This window comes from Oncorhynchus clarkii, chromosome 21, assembly GCF_045791955.1.
Source record: "Oncorhynchus clarkii lewisi isolate Uvic-CL-2024 chromosome 21, UVic_Ocla_1.0, whole genome shotgun sequence".
Taxonomy (NCBI): Eukaryota; Metazoa; Chordata; class Actinopteri; order Salmoniformes; family Salmonidae; genus Oncorhynchus; species Oncorhynchus clarkii.
In genome coordinates this window covers 5,345,750-5,368,249 of record NC_092167.1, presented here as the reverse complement: position 1 = coordinate 5,368,249, position 22,500 = coordinate 5,345,750, and the positions used below count along the sequence as shown (strand labels likewise).

At 45.4% G+C, this 22,500-nt stretch overlaps 1 protein-coding gene across 1 annotated transcript in view; it reads left to right on the top strand.

Annotated features, from left to right (window-relative positions):
• Positions 1–17,847, top strand: part of LOC139379570 (plexin-A4-like) — a 98,918-nt gene extending 81,071 nt beyond the window's left edge. Inside the window, exons 4-7 of the mRNA XM_071122384.1 lie at positions 4,022–4,145; positions 9,497–9,650; positions 16,547–16,646; positions 17,411–17,847. Coding sequence (XP_070978485.1) covers positions 4,022–4,145; positions 9,497–9,650; positions 16,547–16,646; positions 17,411–17,555 — 523 coding nt within the window. The 3' untranslated portion in view covers positions 17,556–17,847. The remainder of the gene's footprint in view (positions 1–4,021; positions 4,146–9,496; positions 9,651–16,546; positions 16,647–17,410) is intronic.
• The last annotated feature ends 4,653 nt before the right edge of the window (positions 17,848–22,500 follow it).

Genomic DNA, 22,500 nt, shown 5'->3' with positions numbered 1-22,500 from the left:
GACAGACCATCATGGATAGATGTACCCTAAAGTCATCATGGATAGCTGTACCCTAAAGTCATCATGGATAGCTGTACCCTAAAGTCATCATGGATAGATGTACCCTAAAGTCATCATGGATAGATGTACCCTAAAGTCATCATGGATAGATGTACCCTAAAGTCATCATGGATGGCTGTACCCTAATGTCATCATGGATAGCTGTACCCTAAAGTCATCATGGATAGCTGTACCCTAAAGTCATCATGGATAGCTGTACCCTAAAGTCATCATGGATAGCTGTACCCTAAAGTCATCATGGATAGATGTACCCTAAAGTCATCATGGATGGCTGTACCCTAAAGTCATCATGAATAGATGTACCCTAAAGTCATCATGGATAGCTGTACCCTAAAGTCATCATGGATAGCTGTACCCTACAGTCATCATGGATAGCTGTACCCTAAAGTCATCATGGATAGCTGTACCCTAAAGTCATCATGGATAGCTGTACCCTAAAGTCATCATGGATAGCTGTACCCTAAAGTCAGAGAAATCAGTTTCCAGTCTCAGTATAGCCCCCCCCCCCCCCAATCAGATCAGATCTTTTGCAAATGAGTGGGCAACAGATCAGAATTTGGCTATCGGTGTAAACGCAGCCATAGAGTCAAAGCCAAGTTAAGCCAGATCTGAAGGGTAATCATTAGTAATCATTAGTAATCATTAGTAATCATGATTTCTTTCATCTCACCCAGTTAGTTTAGCTTCTTATCAAATCTTTCGTGAGAAGTTTAAAAGATAGCTAGACGTGTAAAGCCATGACACCATTATTCATGGACAGGCCTGATACCTTACCCCTAGCCATCTGCCCTTCAAGTCCAGCCATTGTCCCTGTTCGGAGTGCTGTAGGTTATTAGACGTTTTCATTGTGTTATTTTGTCCTATGGAATGAGTTACAGTTACTGTTGCACAAGTACAGAGGCTGGAGGCTCCAACACACACATTTCAATAAGCAAAATGTGAAAAGGGCCAAATTTTATTATTTTTTATGTGGCAATTGAATTCCCTACAACCTTCATATGCAGTGAATATAAGCCAGTGTGTTACAGAGAAGAGGTGGCTAGAGTCAGAGAGATAGAGAGGAAAAGAGAGGGAGTGAGGGAGGGAGGGAGGGAGGGAGGGAGGGAGGGAGGGAGGGAAGAAAGAAAGAAAGAAAGAAAGAAAGAAAGAAAGAAAGAAAGAAAGAAAGAAAGAGAGGGAGGGAGGGAAAGTTGGTGGAGCAGTTTGAGATCACTCCAGGTATGATTGATCTTCAATATTCCCAACGTATTCCTCCATGTTCCACGGCTCATTTGCATTACGAGAAAAACAAATTCCCACCCAGCTCTTCTAATGGACTGATTTACTTCACTAATGATAATGTATTAATGAGCCCAACCTGTCAGGTGCTCTGATGATCACTCATCAAATGGCAGCACCATATCTATCAGATGCCTAATCATGTCCACATCTTGGTACAACACAAAACAAACTTGCAGAAAGATACACACTCAACTATGCATGCTCAACACAAGTACTCAGAGAACATACAATAAACATCCTCAATTATCTCTCTCTCTCTCTCTCTCTCTCTCTCTCTCTCTCTCTCTCTCTCTCTCTCTCTGTCTCTCTCTCTCTCTCTCTCTCTCTCTCTCTGTCTCTCTCTGTCTCTCTCTCTCTCTCTCTCTCTCTCTCTCTCTCTCTCTCTCTCTCTCTCTCTCTCTGTCTCTCTCTGTCTCTCTCTCTCTTTCTCTCTCTCTCTCTCTCTCTCTCTCTCTCTCTGTCTCTCTCCGTCTCTCTCTCTCTCTGTATCTCACTCTCTCTCTCTCTCTAATGCTTCCTGTGTTTTCAGGCAGAGTTATGAACATGTCATTGTGAAGACATCAAAGTAGATCTCTACAGTCTGTCCTGCCACTGTCAGCGTCTCTACAGGCCCTGCCATTTACAGACGGCCTGCGAGTCCCACAGAGATGATGTCATGAAACGCCCTCAGGGCATTACGAGCGCCCTTGTTTATGACTCCTAAAAGCAGTGCCCTATTAAATTAAAGTGCACTATCCCACAAGTGTCAAAGGGATCCATGTCAGATTTCACAGACACATGCTGCCCCATAGCTTTCAGACCCTAAAATGGCAACCCTGAGAACCCCCTCTATTGATTGTGACTGCACCGCTAGCCAAAGTGCCCTCTGTGGTCGGACCGTACCATTACCGGGTGGTTTCGGGGGGGGGGGGGTATCACATTATTCATTCAGGTTCCCTCTAATCACAAACTGAAGGAAAGAAGGAGAAGGAAGAGAGAGAAGTTGTTAGATTTGACACGTGTGATGTTTTAGAAAAGGCTTCTGGCAGGTGAGTTAACAGCATGAAATAGAGATTTCTCTCCTGAGCCACCAGGCAACAGGATTGGTTCCCTCCCCCTACATCGCTCTGCATGGTACCCTTATTTACCTCTCTGTCTCACTCATCTTCTTCTCTCACGCACGCTCACGCATAGACACACGTAGACACGGGTGGCGAGAACCAACCCGTAGCCAACACACCCACTCCAAACACATCAATACTGAATCAAATACATACAACACCCATGCAGGTACAGGCACTCAGGTGTGTGTGTGGGAGTGTATAACTGTATTCTCTCTGGGGTTTTGTGTACTGTGGGGTTTATTAAATCAGCAGTACAATGGGGAACAGGAGGCCTGATGCAGAACACAAAGGGAAGCTCTCTGGTTAAAGCCTTCTCAGACCTGCTTAGCAGAGGAGCTGAGAAAAAGACTATTGAAAAGCCTCTGAATGATTGTTGCCTTCCCTAAATCTCCTCTCTTCTGTTCTCTCTTCTCTCTCTCTTCTTTCACTCCGAAGCAGATTACTTCTTCTTCTTCCATTCTGTCTGCCGGCTTCTTTTCTCCACGCTAGGTCGCTTAAAACTTCACAATGCAGACACATCTCATCCCCCCGATGAAAAGCTTCTACTGCGGAAGGTATTACTGTATCTCAGCCGTCATCCAGCCTCCCAGAAGTCCCTTCTATCATTCTCTCTGAGGACTTTGGCTCTCTGTGGGATTTGCTGTTAATTGCTTGAGAACTTTGTTTAAATCAACGAGGATTAAACTGAATAGGTTTTACGGGGATTTAATGGAGGAGGAGGTTAGGGGTTATAGTGGAGCGTCGGGCCGCGGAGTGGTAGGTACAGTACAATGGTCTTTTGGTAGTTGATATAAAGTTTTGTGAGAGTATATCCATACTTTCTTTACTTTCTACTTTACCCAGGTGTCTGTACTCTTTACCCAGGTTTGCCAATGTTCCCAGCCTCTCTGTGTGAATATCTATGTGACTGTCTCATGGGAGTTAGAGGCGTTCCCTATACCTGCTGCTGAAATAATACAGCCGTTTAGATGTTCTTAGTAATGCTGTGGCTTTGGGAATGTAAACCAGAGGCAGCGGCCCACTGTCAACAGATACTAGTGTGTGGAAACGTGAACTACACAATTCTCCCAGGGACAAAAGCAGAGAGAAAGAGGGAGTTAAGTCTATTTACCAACCCACATAATATAATGGGAATGGATTAGACCACCTGGCCCTGGATTAAGAGGGGGGTAATCCATCCCTTGCTCCCCATCCCCGCCCCCCACCTGCACTTGGCACTGCCCATGAATGGCCCTCATTAAGATGGCCTCACAAAGACAGAGCCTGTCCCCCTTCTCCCAACAGAGCAGCTCCACTTCCACAAATAGAGGCGGCCATTGTTTTAGGGTTGTCCAGTCACAGTGAATGGCGAGTATCCGTGGATAAAGCTCTGGTAGAAATATGATGAATGTCTCCGTATTAATATCACCCCAGGTATTTCCACTTCTTTCACACAGGTAACTAACATTCTTCTGGTTTCCCAGGCGCTTAGCAGGTGGGACAAGCCATGTGAACGAGGCTCCAATGGGGTTGACTGAAGGCTGCGACGGGTGTTACGGTGAATAACCTCCCCCCTCTGTTACTTTGTGTTCCCACAGGTGCACCAGGAAGGAGAACTGCGAGCGCTCGGCCGAGCCCCGGCGGTTCGCTTGGGACATCAAGCAGTGCGTCCGCCTCAGCGTCCACCCCAGCAACATCTCCGTGTCCCAGTTCAGCGTCACGGTGAGTGGTGACCACTTCGCACGGTCAAAGTGTGTTCAAAACACTGCTTCCTCCTTGGTCCTGTCCACTAGGCACGGAAACAGAAAACCTTTTGAGACGGAAAAATGTAATATTGCCATTCTTATTGGACATCTTCAGATAGCGCCTCCTCCGTTCGGAAATGTTTTCTCTCATTTCGTGCCCCACTGAACCTGACCAGTCTAAAATGAAAAAGAAGTGTCTGGCACAATGACCGATATTATTGCATTTTAGTAGGCTTACAGTTACTATGGTGACCAGAAACCCTATCAGTATACAATATACCATCATCTGGTATTGCATCCGATGACTGAATGAGCGGTCACATCGGAAAAATCAGATTAGGAAAAAAACAGGAGGCGCCCAACCGTTTTAGTGGTCCAATGAACCATGTCATAGTTGAAGGTATTGATGTTGCGCCTCACTAACACGGTTAAGCCTGGGGAATCATCTTTAGCCAATGGCCATAACGTAATTATCCCCTCACATGTCACAGGTCCTTACAGATCTGTCCATCAAGGCCAGGGTTTCCCCTAGCATTACCTCATGCCACCTAGCCATCATCTAATCATCTGTATATTGCAGCTGTGTTCTGTCTCTGTCTATCTAGACAACGCGTTATTATCGTTGGCTTCCAGGCTTCCACAGACTTCTGCGTAATGATCAGTGATACTGGGGGTTATATAGACGCTGTGTAGCTGCTGCTCTGATATTGTTCATGGAATCACTGGGGTGATGCTGTTTTGCTGGCACTAAAAACCTGGCCTCGTACGCACCATCCTGGTCTCGCTTCACTGGAACAGAATGGAAGCTCGCGAGATCAGGATGGTTCGTACAAGGCTACTGAAAACCTCCCTAGAGGGAGATTTTCAATGACATCGTAGTGAACATAACACTGGTTATAATAATGACATAATTTCACTCTGTTTTGCCCACTGGGTGGGTATTATATAGAGATACAGCATACCCTACCAGCTGATCTGATATTGTGTATGGAATCAGCTGGGATTGTGTTGTGTTGCTGGCACTAAACACCTCTCCCTCCACACTAGAGGTATCTACTGGTCAGTCTGCTGTCTTAACACCTTTCCCTCCACACTGCTCAGTCTGCTGTCTTAACACCTCTCCCTCCACACTAGAGGTGTCTACTGGTCAGTCTGCTGTCTTAACACCTCTCCCTCCACACTAGAGGTGTCTACTGCTCAGTCTGCTGTCTTAACACCTCTCCCTCCACACTAGAGGTGTCTACTGGTCAGTCTGCTTTCTTAACACCTCTCCCTCCACACTAGAGGTGTCTACTGGTCAGCCTGCAGTCTTAACACCTCTCCCTCCACACTAGAGGTGTCTAATGGTCAGTCTGATGTCTTAACACCTCTCCCTCCACACTAGAGGTGTCTACTGGTCAGTCTGCCGTCTTAACATCTCTCCCTCCACACTAGAGGTGTCTACTGGTCAGTCTGCTGTCTTAACACCTCTCCCTCCACACTAGAGGTGTCTACTGGTCAGTCTGCTGTCTTAACACCTCTCCCTCCACACTAGAGGTGTCTATTGGTCAGTCTGCTGTCTTAACACCTCTGCTGTCTAAGGTCACTGTATGACTGTATGAGTCTTGCTGATCTGGGCAGCTCCTTTGAGGGACGCTGTGTGTGCGTGTGTGTGTGCGTGTGTGTGTGTACTCTCTCCTCTCTCCACCTGTGTTGTGTCGTGTCAGTAAACCCATCAAAGCAGGCCGTAGCCTTTCCCTCTTTCTCCCTGTGTAATCCTGGCGCCACCCACCAGGCGCCAATCAGATACACAGTACACAAACACTCCCCAGGACACTAGCCAAACCCTCTCTGTAGAATCACACCACCAACGGTTTATGGTGAATAAGAAGTGGACTGGTGTTTTTGGCGGATAGGGGAGACGGCAGAATAACAGACGGCAGACACCAGACGGCAGACACCAGACGGCAGACACTGGTGACGACAGAATAATGTCCACCAGGTCTCTTTAGCTATGTTCATGCTTGGAACTAAATTCCATTTTCATGTGCTTGGCTGGATATGTGTGTTCTGTAGGACTAGACTGTAGATCAGTACACCAGTAAATGCAACACACTGCATCCACCTGTCCATCTATGACAGTGGTATTCAGACTTTTTCAGCTGGGACCCCATTTTATCCGTCGGAATTTCTGGGGACCCCATTATTTTTGTGATAATTTATCATGACCCCACCCCCAAAATAATGACACAACCTTAAATTAGATTTTTACACCCACAAGTAACTTCAATTCATTACATTTTCATGTCTTAATCAAATAAATGGAATTTTTCAAATGATCTCATTAATCTGTGCCCCCCACACCCAAAAAAATTGATATTTATTTTGCGACCCCACTGCAGTTCCCCCCCCAACTTTGAATACCAACAATCTACGGTATCATTTCAATCCCATTTTATACGTAATGGGGATATGAGATTGCTTTTAATCTCTGCTGGCCAAGTATATAAACGTAAATCAGGAAGGGTAAGGTCATGTACAGATACTACTCTCAGGGTACTGTCTGAACATTCAGCTCCATGGGTGTAATAATAATAATAATCATGGAGAGCGAGAGTGTGTGTACACACACACACACACACACACACACACACTCTGCCTTGGCGTTCTGAGAGTGTTTAACCTTTCTCTATGCAACAGATCTCCCATCCAATTGATTGGTGAGACTGGGCGGGCAGGCAGGGCCAGTCCTTGACCTTTTAGTTATTAAATATTAGTTTAAAAAGATAAGCTGGAGCCCTCTACAGAGGAGTTTCTCTCTCATAAAAGCATTGATCTGCTTTTCTTCTTCATTTGCCCATTAGCTTTTCCTCTTGCGGTTGTTTTGGAGTGTCTCTGGGGCTGTTGTCTGTAGATATAACAGCCATCCTATAAAGACTTCCTAGAGCAGGTGCTAGTAAACTGACCAGATCGCTCCCTGTTGAGATAAAACACAATTCTAATAGCTTCACAGAGGAGGTCTGGACTCTACTGTTAGTGTTATTACAAGTATATTGCTGTATTCACATGCCTCCAGACAGAGAAGAGAAGATAATGACTTGTCACCAGGCTGCTTGTCTCTCACTACAATGAGAATTCAAATATGCTCACAGCTTGTGACAATAGATGTATTCACACATTGTAGTAGGATTCCAAAAGGCATATGGAATCTCACACTCTGTTTTCAGTGGATGACAGTCATAAGATGTGTCATACCAAGATGTGTCATACCATGTGTTATTACAGTATAATGCATCATATATTCAGCTGTCATAATCTGCCACATGTGATACAAATCAAGGAGGCATGTACAGTATGCATCTAAATGAACCACCCCCAGATCAACATCCTCCTCTTTATGTCACTATGGCAACCCAAGCCAATACGATCTATCACATCATAGCCTCCACGCGAGACGCAGTGTATTATTAAGGAGAGGCGCGAGAACCTATTTCTCTCCATGTGTGTGTGTGATTCAATTGACACGGAACACAGCTTATTTTCCTACTCCATGTTTAGGCCCGGGCGGCTCGGGTTAGGGCCGCGACTGCTCCAAATGTAATTGAAGAAAACTTGCGCCACATTGCTCCTTAAAAGGAGAAAGAAATGAAGTGGGAAGAGGGCTGTGTCTCCGACCCTGGCTGCGTGTGGCTCCTCTACAGTAATAGGGAAGCTCCTGTATCTGTTCGGTGCCCAGCGACAGACTTTTCATTAAACACTAAACAGCAATATAAAAACAGTGCAGGTCAGCCCGTCTCACATCGTACAGGAGCTTCTCTGGCTCCGTATTAGAAATGTGCTGCGGCCAACAGCAGAATGGATGCAAGGCCTCCTCTATTTGCCACCTCAATATTTATACTTTGGTCTTGACCCATTCATATTTTTCTCCCCCTTTCTGACTTGTTCAAGGACTATTTTTCTACTCGTCAAGTACCCCCCCCCCCCCACTCATCCTCTGCTCTTTAGAGAGGAGGGCAGTTTACTCAGCACTATCAACAACAGGAATCTACATCCTTCTCTTCCTCATTCCCTCCCTCCCTCCTGCCTGCTTGCATACTTGTTTCACTGTTTCTTTCTTTCTCTCCTTCCTTTTCTCATCCTGCCTCTTTCTTCCCTTCATTTCTGCCCCCCCCCCCCCCATACCTAATTTCCTCTCACCTTCCTCCTCTCCCTTTCCACCTAGCTCATCCCCTCCCTCCCTCCTTCCCCCCTCCCTCCCTCTCTCTCATGGACATGTACTCGTAGAAGTGGGATGTGAAATTGGCGCGGCCTGCCGCAGGGCATGGTGGGTAGCCCAGGGGGACAGAGCAAGGAGGGCATTGGCCTCCAACTGTTCACCAGATGACAAACAGTCAAAGAATCGCCAGCAGCCTTTGTAAAACACAGAGCTGATGCTCAACAAACATGTCCTGCTGTCTTCTTCTCTCCTTGTCTTTTTGTTTCTATCTCTCTCCCTCTTCTTCACTCTCTCTTTCACTCTCTCTACCTCTCCTTCACTCGCTCTCCCTCTCCTTCACGTTCTCTCTTTCACTCTCTCTCCCTCTCCTTCACTTTCTCTCTTTCACTCTCTCTCTCCCTTTCCTTCACTCTCTCTCCTTTACTCTCTCTCCCTCTCCTTCACTTTCTCTCTTTCACTCTCTCTCCCTCTCCTTCACGCTCTCTCTCTTTCTCTCTCATGTCCATTGAAAAGGTATTCATGTCAGAATGAGTTGATGGATGGGTGAGTCAGCGAGAGCCGTAGATGGTCCTCTGGACAGGAAAGACTTCCTGCCTCTCTGAAGACATCCTGTCATGTTGATGTTTCTGTTGTGATGTGCTAATATAGGCTGAGTCCCAAATGCCAGCCTTTTTCCTATATAGTGCACTGCTTTTGAACTAAGCCATATGGGCCACCTGATCAACAGTAGTGCTCTACATAGGGATCAGGGTGCTATTTGGGACACCAGAGCCTATACTGATGTGTGATGTGATGTAGGGTGAACTGCTACTCAGTTATGGAATATCTCCCAATTCTACTAATGGAATATCTCCCAATTCTACTAATGGAATATCTCCCAATTCTACTAATGGAATATCTCCCAATTCTCACGCCATTTGAGTCATTTAGCAGACGCTCTCATCCAGAGATACTTACAGTAGTGAGTGCATATATTTTCCTACTGATCCCCCGTGGGAATCAAACCCACATCCCTGGCGTTGAAAGCGCCATGCTCTACTGACTGAGCCACAAAGGACCGTTCCACCCCCTCCCTCTACTCCGCTCTTCTCCCCTGATGCCATATGTAACCCCCCTCTGTCTTCTCTCCACAGCTGATCCTGGAGGCCCATAACGTCCCAGAGTTGTCTGCAGGGGTCAACTGTACCTTTGAGGACCTGGCTGAGATGGACGGTCTGGTGGAGGGGAACCGCATCAGGTGCAGCTCGCCTGCCGAGAAGGAGGTGCCTCGCATTATCGTAGACAAAGGTCTGTAGCATAAGATACCTGACTGATTACAGACCAATCAAAGAGCTCGGTTTTGCTTTTGAGTATGTTATTTATTTGTATTTATTTTTACGTGGTTTACATGAGTGTATTGACGCTTCTGGAGGTGTTACTGATGAAGCCAAAACACTAACTAGTTTAAGTATGAAGCAAAAACACTAACTCATTAAGCCAGGGACCTGCTAAATGTGGGAACTGATTTGCGTCTCATTTGGGTCTTCGTGTGGTCTGGGGTTACGAGGGCTTACGTTCCCTGTTACCCATCGTAGCCAGGAAGCCCTCGGAGCAGCGCCCTAGAACGTGTTTAGTCACCCAATCAACTGTCATTACAGAGCGTTTATTTATTTACTCTCTCACCGAGGAGGTATGCTGACAGAGACATGTGGGACCCCAACAGCCCTGAGCGCGGGCAGATCACTCCACCTCTCCGGGACTCATTTCGAAGGCAAAGTGAAGGGGAGGAGCGGTTAAAAATGAATCCCGCTGCCAGAAAACGCTTTTGACAGCATTCATTCTCCGAGCTAAGCTTTCTTGTCCCTCTCTCATCCCTCGCTTCTCTCCTCCTCGACGTGGTTGGTTAACCCAGGTATAATTGAAAAGTGCACACATCTGGGCAGCTGCCTGGAGGACTGGTAATCTTTCATAATACCCAGACGTCTCCATGTGGAGATAATGAAGACGCTGCCGCGCCTCAAAAGAAGCAGGGGAGTGCTAACGCTAGCTGCTGCTTCACATTGGCTACGCTAACGCCTCCTCAAAAGTAGTAAGGGAGCACTAACACTAGCTGCTGCTTCACGTTGGCTACGCTAACGCCTCCTCAAAAGTAGTAAGGGAGCACTAACGCTAGCTGCTGCTTCACGTTGGCTAAGCTAACGCCTCCTCAAAAGTAGTAAGGGAGCACTAACGCTAGCTGCTGCTTCACGTTGGCTAAGCTAACGCCTCCTCAAAAGTAGTAAGGGAGCACTAACGCTAGCTGCTGCTTCACGTTGGCTAAGCTACCGCCTCCTCAAAAGTAGTAAGGGAGCACTAACACTAGCTGCTGCTTCACGTTGGCTAAGCTAACGCCCCCTCAAAAGTAGTAAGAGAGCACTAACGCTAGCTGCTGCTTCAGGTTGGCTACGCTAACGCCTCCTCAAAAGTAGTAAGGGAGCACTAACGCTAGCTGCTGCTTCACGTTGGCTAAGCTAACGCTGCCTCAAAAGTAGTAAGGGAGCACTAACGCTAGCTGCTGCTTCACGTTGGCTAAGCTAACCCCTCCTCAAAAGTAGTAAGGGAGCACTAACGCTAGCTGCTGCTTCACGTTGGCTAAGCTAACGCCTCCTCAAAAGTAGTAAGGGAGCACTAACGCTAGCTGCTGCTTCACGTTGGCTAAGCTACCGCCTCCTCAAAAGTAGTAAGGGAGCACTAACACTAGCTGCTGCTTCACGTTGGCTAAGCTAACGCCCCCTCAAAAGTAGTAAGAGAGCACTAACGCTAGCTGCTGCTTCACGTTGGCTACGCTAACGCCTCCTCAAAAGTAGTAAGGGAGCACTAACGCTAGCTGCTGCTTCACGTTGGCTAAGCTAACGCCTCCTCAAAAGTAGTAAGGGAGCACTAACGCTAGCTGCTGCTTCACGTTGGCTAAGCTAACGCCTCCTCAAAAGTAGTAAGGGAGCACTAACGCTAGCTGCTGCTTCACGTTGGCTAAGCTACCGCCTCCTCAAAAGTAGTAAGGGAGCACTAACGCTAGCTGCTGCTTCACGTTGGCTAAGCTAACGCCTCCTCAAAAGTAGTAAGGGAGCACTAACGCTAGCTGCTGCTTCACGTTGGCTAAGCTAACGCCTCCTCAAAAGTAGTAAGGGAGCACTAACGCTAGCTGCTGCTTCACGTTGGCTAAGCTAACGCCTCCTCAAAAGTAGTAAGGGAGCACTAACGCTAGCTGCTGCTTCACGTTGGCTAAGCTAACGCCTCCTCAAAAGTAGTAAGGGAGCACTAACGCTAGCTGCTGCTTCACGTTGGCTAAGCTACCGCCTCCTCAAAAGTAGTAAGGGAGCACTACCGCTAGCTGTTGGTTCACGGTGGCACAACGCTAATCCTGCTAAAGAGAAAAGAGGAAGAAAACCCCCTGAATTATTCCTCCTACCAATACTCTGCAGATGTTTATTTGTTTACCACATTTAGCGAATGTCTTTGAAATAGTTTTCTCTACATCAGTCTTCGTAGTGAATGAACAGGAGCTGGAGAGAAATCTGCTGGCCTAATGTAAAGGTGGGAAGGACTAAAGGCCTTAGAAGAGAGAGAAAGGCCATTCACATGGACACTTTCATTGTTATTGTTGATGTTGAGGCTGCCTGAATGCCACCCGTTTCTCTATGTAGTGCTTTTGGCCAGAGCCTGGTCAAAAGTAGTGCACTACATAGGGAATAGGGTGCCATTTGGGACTCAGCCTAGGATAACCATACACTAGCTAAATTAGCAGATGACTGGCTTTTTGGCAGTGGCCTCAGATGGGTGAGAGCCCAACGGTGGGATTGTGTACAGCATGGCATGAATAATAACACCTATAAGTATTGGGAGCGGGGCAAGCAGGCCACCATGAAATTACAGGGCTGAGGGACCCACTGAGGCCTAACACACACTAAACCCCTGCTTACAGTACAGAGGGGGACACACTTACAGTACGGGGGAGGGGGCACTTACAGTGTACATGGGCTATTACACCTTCACACCAAACCCGGACTCAATTACACACACACACACACACACGAAACAGACACGCCCACTCACCTACTTATACACAATACCTTTACCTAACCCTTCACACACACTGACATACACACACATCCTGTTGCACACACATACACACACACACACACACACACATACATACATACACACACACACACACACACACACACACACACACACACACACACACACACACACACACACACACACACACACACACACACACACACACACACACACACACACACACAACCTATGCACAGATGTATAACTGATAGAGTAAAGGGTACTCAGGGGAATTAGGAACATGTGTTCAGTGTTATGCCAAATGAACATCATGTCATTTATTTATTTAGCTTTATTTAACCAGGCAAGTCAGTTAAGAACACATTTTTATTTTCAATGACGACCTTTACATTAGGCTAGCTTTCTCTCCAGCTCCTGTTCATTCACTATGAAGTCTGATGTAGAGAAAACTATTTAAAAGACATTCGCTAACCTTCCGGTTACTAGTTCAACGCTCTAACCACTAGGCTACCCTGCCTCCCCAAAAAGCTGTTGATGCCGCAGTAACATGTTACCATGTATGTGACTGTCTGAGATTAAACCTGACTTGGCTGCATGGAGCAAGACTGTGTTAGGCTGCTGAGCTAAAGGCGTTAGGTCGATGAGCTGACACAAGTCTTCAGGCAAGGTTACTAATTACCACACCACTTCTTACACACACACGCACGCGCACACACACACACACACACACACACACACACACACACACACACACACACACACACACACACACACACACACACACACACGTCTGTGTATTTTGTCCTTTAGGAAACACCACACTAATGGATAGGGATGGAGTGCCTCATTAGGCAGCCATCTTGTTCAGGCAGTGTCAGAGAGAGAGAGGCCGAGGGGCCCTGCAGGGAGGGGGTAGTGAGCTAGTGATAGCAGCCTAGCAGGCATCAAGGTAACATTTAGGTGCTCTAATTAGGACAGATTCATTGTCAGCCACACTTTACCGTGATTGATGAACGATTCACCCCTTTTGTTAGAGAGAGAGCGAGCAAGAGAGAGAGAGGGGAGAGAGAGAGGAGGGATAGGAAGACAGGAGGAACACAAAGGGAAAGAGGGAAAGAGAGAGAGCGGGAGTGACAGAGAGAAGAGAGAGGGAACGGAGACGAAGACCGGAGCGACAGAGAGAGGCAGCGAAGAAGGGTAAAAGAAGACAAGAGTGACAGAGAGAGGGAGGGAGACGACAAGTTTCTCTTCCTGTCTTTGGGGGAGGAGATGTCTATGTCGGCCTGTTGAATTAAACATGGAGTCAGTCCTTCCTTAGGAAGCCAGACAGAAGGACAGGAGCAGACAGACTGTCTCTGTAGACACCTCCATTAACACACAGTCCTTCATTAGGAAACCAGACAGAAGGACAGGAGCAGACAGACTGTCTCTGTAGACACCTCCATTAGCACACAGTCCTTCATTAGGAAACCAGACAGAAGGACAGGAGCAGACAGACTGTCTCTGTAGACCCCTCCATTAACACACAGTCCTTCATTAGGAAACCAGACAGAAGGACAGGAGCAGACAGACTGTCTCTGTAGACACCTCCATTAACACACAGTCCTTCATTAGGAAACCAGACAGAAGGACAGGAGCAGACAGACTGTCTCTGTAGACCCCTCCATTAACACACAGTCCTTCATTAGGAAACCAGACAGAAGGACAGGAGCAGACAGACTGTCTCTGTAGACACCTCCATTAGCACACAGTCCTTCATTAGGAAACCAGACAGAAGGACAGGAGCAGACAGACTGTCTCTGTAGACCCCTCCATTAACACACAGTCCTTCATTAGGAAACCAGACAGAAGGACAGGAGCAGACAGACTGTCTCTGTAGACACCTCCATTAACACACAGTCCTTCATTAGGAAACCAGACAGAAGGACAGGAGCAGACAGACTGTCTCTGTAGACCCCTCCATTAACACACAGTCCTTCATTAGGAAACCAGACAGAAGGACAGGAGCAGACAGACTGTCTCTGTAGACACCTCCATTAACACACAGTCCTTCATTAGGAAACCAGACAGAAGGACAGGAGCAGACAGACTGTCTCTGTAGACCCCTCCATTAACACACAGTCCTTCATTAGGAAACCAGACAGAAGGACAGGAGCAGACAGACTGTCTCTGTAGACACCTCCATTAACACACAGTCCTTCATTAGGAAACCAGACAGAAGGACAGGAGCAGACAGACTGTCTCTGTAGACACCTCCATTAACACACAGTCCTTCATTAGGAAACCAGACAGAAGGACAGGAGCAGACAGACTGTCTCTGTAGACCCCTCCATTAACACACAGTCCTTCATTAGGAAACCAGACAGAAGGACAGGAGCCGACAGACTGTCTCTGTAGACCACTTCATTAACACACAGTCCTTCATTAGGAAACCAGACAGAAGGACAGGAGCAGACAGACTGTCTCTGTAGACACCTCCATTAACACACAGTCCTTCATTAGGAAACCAGACAGAAGGACAGGAGCAGACAGACTGTCTCTGTAGACCCCTTCATTAACACACAGTCCTTCATTAGGAAACCAGACAGAAGAACAGGAGCAGACAGACTGTCTCTGTAGACCCCTCCATTAACCTAGAGATCCTAGAGTCAGTATATATCTGATATAGTAGATATATAATTCAGACTAGAGATCCTAGAGTCAGTACATCTCTGATATAGTAGATAAATAATTCAGACTAGAGATCCTAGTCAGTACATCTCTGATATAGTAGATATATAATTCAGACTAGAGATCCTAGAGTCAGTACATCTCTGATATAGTAAATAAATAATTCAGACTAGAGATCCTAGTCAGTACATCTCTGATATAGTAGATATATAATTCAGATTAGAGATACTGGTCAGTACATCTCTGATATAGTAGATATATAATTCAGACTAGAGATCCTAGAGTCAGTACATCTCTGATATAGTAGATAAATAATTCAGACTAGAGATCCTAGTCAGTACATCTCTGATATAGTAGATATATAATTCAGACTAGAGATCCTAGAGTCAGTACATCTCTGATATAGTAGATAAATAATTCAGACTAGAGATCCTAGTCAGTACATCTCTGATATAGTAGATATATAATTCAGATTAGAGATACTGGTCAGTACATCTCTGATATAGTAGATATATAATTCAGACTAGAGATCCTAGAGTCAGTACATCTCTGATATAGTAGATATATAATTCAGACTAGAGATACTGGTCAGTACATCTCTGATATAGTAGATATATAATTCAGATTAGAGATACTGGTCAGTACATCTCTGATATAGTAGATATATAATTCAGACTAGAGATCCTAGAGTCAGTACATCTCTGATATAGTAGATATATAATTCAGACTAGAGATCCTAGAGTCAGTACATCTCTGATATAGTAGATATATAATTCAGATTAGAGATACTGGTCAGTACATCTCTGATATAGTAGATATATAATTCAGATTAGAGATACTGGTCAGTACATCTCTGATATAGTAGATATATAATTCAGACTAGAGATCCTAGAGTCAGTACATCTCTGATATAGTAGATATATAATTCAGATTAGAGATACTGGTCAGTACATCTCTGATATAGTAGATATATAATTCAGACTAGAGATCCTAGAGTCAGTACATCTCTGATATAGTAGATATATAATTCAGACTAGAGATACTGGTCAGTACATCTCTGATATAGTAGATATATAATTCAGATTAGAGATACTGGTCAGTACATCTCTGAAATAGTAGATATATAATTCAGACTAGAGATCCTAGAGTCAGTACATCTCTGATATAGTAGATATAGACATAAAATCAGTCAGCCCCTCCCATTGGTTGAGGTGCGCTGGGGTGTAATTATTAGTGCACACCTTTGCAAACAGTTAAAAAACGTTTTGCAACGGAAAACATTTCACAACAAAAACAAGCGTTTCTGTACAACAAATTCAGATAGGTCTCTCCCCGTTATGTTCCGTTTGGTTCTGTTTGTTTGCTAGTGAATACATCCCAGGTAATCTAATATGTTGGTGTGGTCTAACCCTGCTCATAGTGTTTTTCTCTGTATGCTCCCTCCCTCCCTCCAGCTGATCACCAGATAGTTCAGCTCTACCTCAAGTCCAAGGAGACAGGCCTGGTCTTCGCCAACACCAGCTTTGTCTTCTACAACTGCAGCGTCCACAAGTCGTAAGTCTACATGTCTAGTCTCAGTTACAGTCAGAATTACACGCTTATTAATTTTTTTTTAAAGGAAGTGTTGAAAATGTCATTATAAACTGTAACATATCATTGATGTTTGATACCCATAACTAAAGAATATTAAAGTAATGTCATAGTCTCTCTCCTCTCTCCTGTTCCTCACTCTCTCTCCTCTCTCCTTTCTCCTGTTCCTCACTCTCTCTCCTCTCTCCTGTTCTTCACTCTCCTTCTCCTCTCTCCTCTCTCCTTCAACTCTCTCCTCTCTCCTTTATCCTACTCCTTTCTCCTTATTCTTCTCCTTTCTCCTTCTCCTCTCTCCTGTCTCCTCTCTCCTATTCCTTTCTCCTCTCTCCTCTCTCCTTCTCCTACTCCTCTATCCTACTCTCTCCTCTCTGATCTCCCCTCTCTCCAACTCCTCTCTCCTCTCCCCTATTTCTTCTCCTCTCTCTCTCCTACTCTTCTTTCCTCATCCTTCTTTTCTCGCCTCTCGCCTCTCTCCTTCTCCTCTCTCCTCTCTCCTACTCCTCTCTCCTCTCTCCTCTCTCCCACTCCTCTCTCCTACGCCTCTCTCCTCTCTCCTTCTCCTCTCTCCTACTTCTTCTCCTCTCTCTTTCTCCTCTCTCCTCTCTCCTTCTCCTCTCTCCTACTTCTTCTCCTCTCTCCTCCTCTCACTTCCTCCTTCTCCTCTCTCCTTCCCCTCTCTCCTCTCTCATACTCCTCTCTCCTTCTACTCTCTCCTTCTCCTCTCTCAGGTGTTTGTCATGTGTGAGAAGCCCCTACCAGTGCCACTGGTGTAAATACAGACATGACTGCACCCACGACCCACGCACCTGCTCCTTCCAGGAGGGACGAGTCAAGAAGCCAGAGGTAATTTCAGAGGTCAAGGGTCAAGTGTAAACATGAGTTGATTATGATTATTATGGTCTCATTGGCTATTGAGATTCAGGATGTAGCGTCCTCATTGGTTCACTTGTGAATATCTTTAATAATACAGTCTGTGAGTGATCATATAAACCATAAACCATCAAACATACAGTTTTTATGATAGGGTCATACTTACTGTATATCCTGCATCATATAAGGCAAAGGAGTCAGCTACAGTACCATACTTAATCTGATATATCTGGCTCAGGCTTCCTATGCTTATCCTCCACGCCCAACAAGATGATTACAGACCCACCAAATCTAATAAAAATGAAACATTTCCTTTTCCCAGCCCTATTCCCAATGACAGCTTATTTCATGTGAATTATCAATAGTATTGGCACTGGCCTTTTCCCTTTGAAGCAGGACTCACTGTAATTAGACATCTTTACTGTGTAGCTTGATGAGCTACACAACAGACCTGGATTCTCTCCCTGGCACCACACCGGCCTTGAGGGTGTGTGTGTGTGTATGTGTGTGTGTGTGTTTGGGAGTGTGTGTATGTGTGTATGTGTGTGTGTGTGTGTGTGTGTGTGTGTGTGTGTGTGTGTGTGTGTGTGTGTGTGTGTGTGTGTGTGTGTGTGTGTGTGTGTGTGTGTGTGTGTGTGTGTGTGTCTGTCTGTCTGTCTGTGTATGGGTTGTGTGGTGTTGATGGAAGGTATGGCAGTAGGGCAGCATGGGGAGGAACTGTGTAGTTAATCTGGCCCTCAGGGCATCCATGATGAAGATCCCTGTCTTGATGTCTGTTGCCAGGCGCTCCACGACAAGCAGGAACAAGCTCAGGGAGGGTTTTCCTCTTTTGATGAGTTTTATGCTCCATGATTTAGAATCCCACATTAGAACACCATCTCTGCCCCGAGCGATTCAAGCACATGCAACGTGTATAAACGTAGCTGGAATAAAAAAATAATAATTAGATATTCATTATCTCTTTGAACTGCTCCGAGAGTAGGTGAGACTTAGCTTGGCGTTTCAGGATCCAATTAACACTTGTGTTGGTGGTCAATATTGACCCAGGGATAATAGTAGGATTCTTCTCATTGTGTTGACTGACAAAAACCCCAGCTCCCAAGTAAAGCTGGGGGGATTTAGCATAGGCACGTTAATGACATCTCTCCCCAACATGTTTTTGTTTGACTGTTGTTTTAAAAAGCAGGTGTTTCTGTCCGCCTAACGAGCTTAATTTGGATTTAATTAACCTCGGGATTGGGGGTCGGGGATTGTCGCTACGTTCAACGTCACTGCGAATTAATGGATTTGCCTCGCATGCGCGGGTGCACTCGCACATAGACACATAAACGTACACGCACACACACACTCCCCCCCAACCCTCCACCACTCCAAGCCGAAGACAATGACATGTCAACTTTGCTCAGACAAGTGGGATGGCCCCTCGCGGCGACCCTGGGATAGATGCATTTCACTATATTATTCCAATGAAGGGATTTCAGGAAGTCGATCTGGGTAATCCGCTGATGTTTTGTAATGAGCGACGTGATGCAGAGGCCTCCCGCTGACTGAGCCCCCTGTTAGTATGCACAAAGATAAATCACTAAAGCTAGCTAGGCCGGAGGCCACGCCGGGCTTTGTTGTCATTGGGTAACCGATGGGAGTGGCCAGGCAGGAGCTGCTCAGACTATAACGTGATGTTGCATTGCCCGGCGAACTCCGTTTTTCAGCTCATGTTGTTGACATGGAAAACAATGTCAATCCAAAATGGCCGCAGACAGCCCCACGTAAAAACTCACTAATCTAAAGCATGAACACGCTCCCCTCGCCCAGATATGTCGTTTGTTATGTGAATAAACACTATTTGTTTGAATCCATAGCTGCTAGTGTATATTCAGATTCACAAAAGCTTTATTTTCCCAACATTGGGCCATTTTATCTACTGTATGTCTTCTGGGGTTGTCTGAGGTGAACGAGGGGGGCATCAAATCCTTTTCTCCCTCCATCCCTCCTGTCTTCCCCCTGTCTGCCTGTGGCATTGTGCTACAACACCACACATGCCTTCACATCAGAGGACCCTCTACCCACTACCTCCCTGGGGGACATGGAAACCCATGAAATATGTGTTCATGATATTAAAACCTATCAAAGCCCTCCAGGTTGATTTCCTGGCCAAACGGGCCCCTAACGAGCTGGATGAGAGCAGGAGTTTGTCAGCATCTATCTGATGAATTGGATGGAACTATTAAGAGATGTTCATTGACACATGTAATTGGCACTAGTTCCAACGGCATTGGCAGTCCCAACTGTAACCAGACCACAACCATGTCAATGTGAAAATAACCCATGTTAAAAGTGACGTGGGGATATTAACACATGTTAAATACTAAAAGTGACGTGGGGATATTAACACATGTTAAATACTAAAAGTGACGTGGGGATATTAACACGTTAAATACTAAAAGTGACGTGAGGATATTAACACATGTTAAATACTAAAAGTGACGTGAGGATATTAACACATGTTAAATACTAAAAGTGACGTGAGGATATTAACACATGTTAAATACTAAAAGTGACGTGGGGATATTAACACATGTTAAATACTAAAAGTCACGTGGGGATATTAACACATGCTAAATACTAAAAGTGACGTGGGAATATTAACACATGTTAAATACTAAAAGTCACGTGGGGATATTAACACATGCTAAATACTAAAAGTGACGTGGGAATATTAACACATGTTAAATACTAAAAGTCACGTGGGGATATTAACACATGTTAAATACTAAAAGTGACGTGGGGATATTAACACATGTTAAATACTAAAAGTGACGTGGGGATATTAACACATGTTAAATACTAAAAGTTACGTGGGGATATTAACACATGTTAAATACTAAAAGTGACATGGGGATATTAACACATGTTAAATACTAAAAGTGACGTGAGGATATTAACACATGTTAAATACTAAAAGTGACGTGGGGATATTAACACATGTTAAATACAAAAAGTGACGTGGGGATATTAACACATGTTAAATACTAAAAGTGACGTGAGGATATTAACACATGTTAAATACTAAAAGTGACGTGGGGATATTAACACATGTTAAATACTAAAAGTGACGTGAGGATATTAACACATGTTAAATACTAAAAGTGACGTGAGGATATTAACACATGTTAAATACTAAAAGTGACGTGGGGATATTAACACATGTTAAATACTAAAAGTGACGTGAGGATATTAACACATGTTAAATACTAAAAGTTACGTGGGGATATTAACACATGTTAAATACTAAAAGTGACGTGGGGATATTAACACATGTTAAATACTAAAAGTGACGTGGGGATATTAACACATGTTAAATACTAAAAGTGACGTGGGGATATTAACACATGCTAAATACTAAAAGTGACGTGGGAATATTAACACATGTTAAATACTAAAAGTGACGTGGGGATATTAACACATGTTAAATACTAAAAGTGACGTGGGGATATTAACACATGTTAAATACTAAAAGTGACGTGAGGATATTAACACATGTTAAATACTAAAAGTGACGTGGGGATGTTAACACATGTTAAGTACTAAAGTGACGTGGGGATATTAACACATGTTAAATACTAAAAGCTCAAATAAAAGAACAAGGGGACTGACCGATATTGTCAGGATGAATGGCAGGGAGAATAGGCATCAAAATAGTATCAAATAGCACTGAAACAGAGACTTGGCTCCAGAACGAACAGAGCCAGGGAGAGAGAGGGCGGGAGGGAGACACCTAGAAAGAGCCAGGGGAGAGAGGGAGGGGGAGGGAGACACCTAGAAAGAGCCAGGGAGGGAGGGAGGGAGGCACAGAAAAAGCCAGGGAGAGAGATGGAGAAGAGCGATGGGAGTGTAAGGGAGGGAGGGAAGAGGGAGGGTGAGGGAGATAGAGACACCTAGAGAGCCAGGGACAGAGATGGAGAAGAATGAATGGAGTGTGAGGGAGGGAGGGAGGGGAGAGGGACGGAGGAAGGGGGAGAACGAGAGAGAGAGAGAGAGAGAGAGAGACAGTGAGAGAGAGATAGATAGAGAGACAGAGAGAGAGAGAGAGAGACAGAGAGAGAGAGAGAGAGAGAGAGAGAGAAAGAGAGAAAGAGAGATAGTCTTTGCGCAGGGCTGTGAGGTGGAGGATAAAACAAAAGCCTGTTGGAGGGAGGCCTGGCTAATCGCCCACCAGGTCTGTGTGTTCTCAGTCTGACAGGGAGCTCAAGACTTCTCCTGGCCTCCACACACACACACACACCACACACACACACACACACACACACAATCTCTCTCTCTCTCTCTCTCTCTCTCTCTCTCTCTCTCTCTCTCTCTCTCTCTCTCTCATTCTTTTCTCTCTCACCCCTCTCTCTGTCACTTTTTCTCTCTGTCTCTGCCAGATCACTGCAGCCTCTGCCAATAGTTTCCACATTCTACTCCACACCTTTCCCACTCTGTGTCCTGCTCTCTCCCTCTGTCATTTTCTCTCTCTCTCTATCCTCTACAACTCACCCATGCTGCTAATTATCCATTCTAAGTGGGTCCCAGGGATCAGAAATCTCTCAGTAGAGAGGGAGGAAGGGGGGAGAGAGACAGAGAGAGGGAGAGAGCGAGAGAATGACAGAGAGGATTTTTACTGAACACTGAGATACAGTGTGATGACAACACAGTGTCTTCATAAGAAGAGCATTGCTTACCCAGGTGCCCTGCTGTTCGGTGGGAAATGTAGCTATGGCAGGGAGTGACTGATTGATTGATGGGAAAGTCACCGTGTGTGTGTGTGTGTGTGTGTGTGTGTGTGTGTGTGTGTGTGTGTGTGTGTGTGTGTGTGTGTGTGTGTGTGTGTGTGTGTGTGTGTGTGTGTGTGTGTGTGTGAGAGAGAGAGAGAGCGAGAGAGAGAGAGAGAGAGAGAGAGAGACTAGGTGAA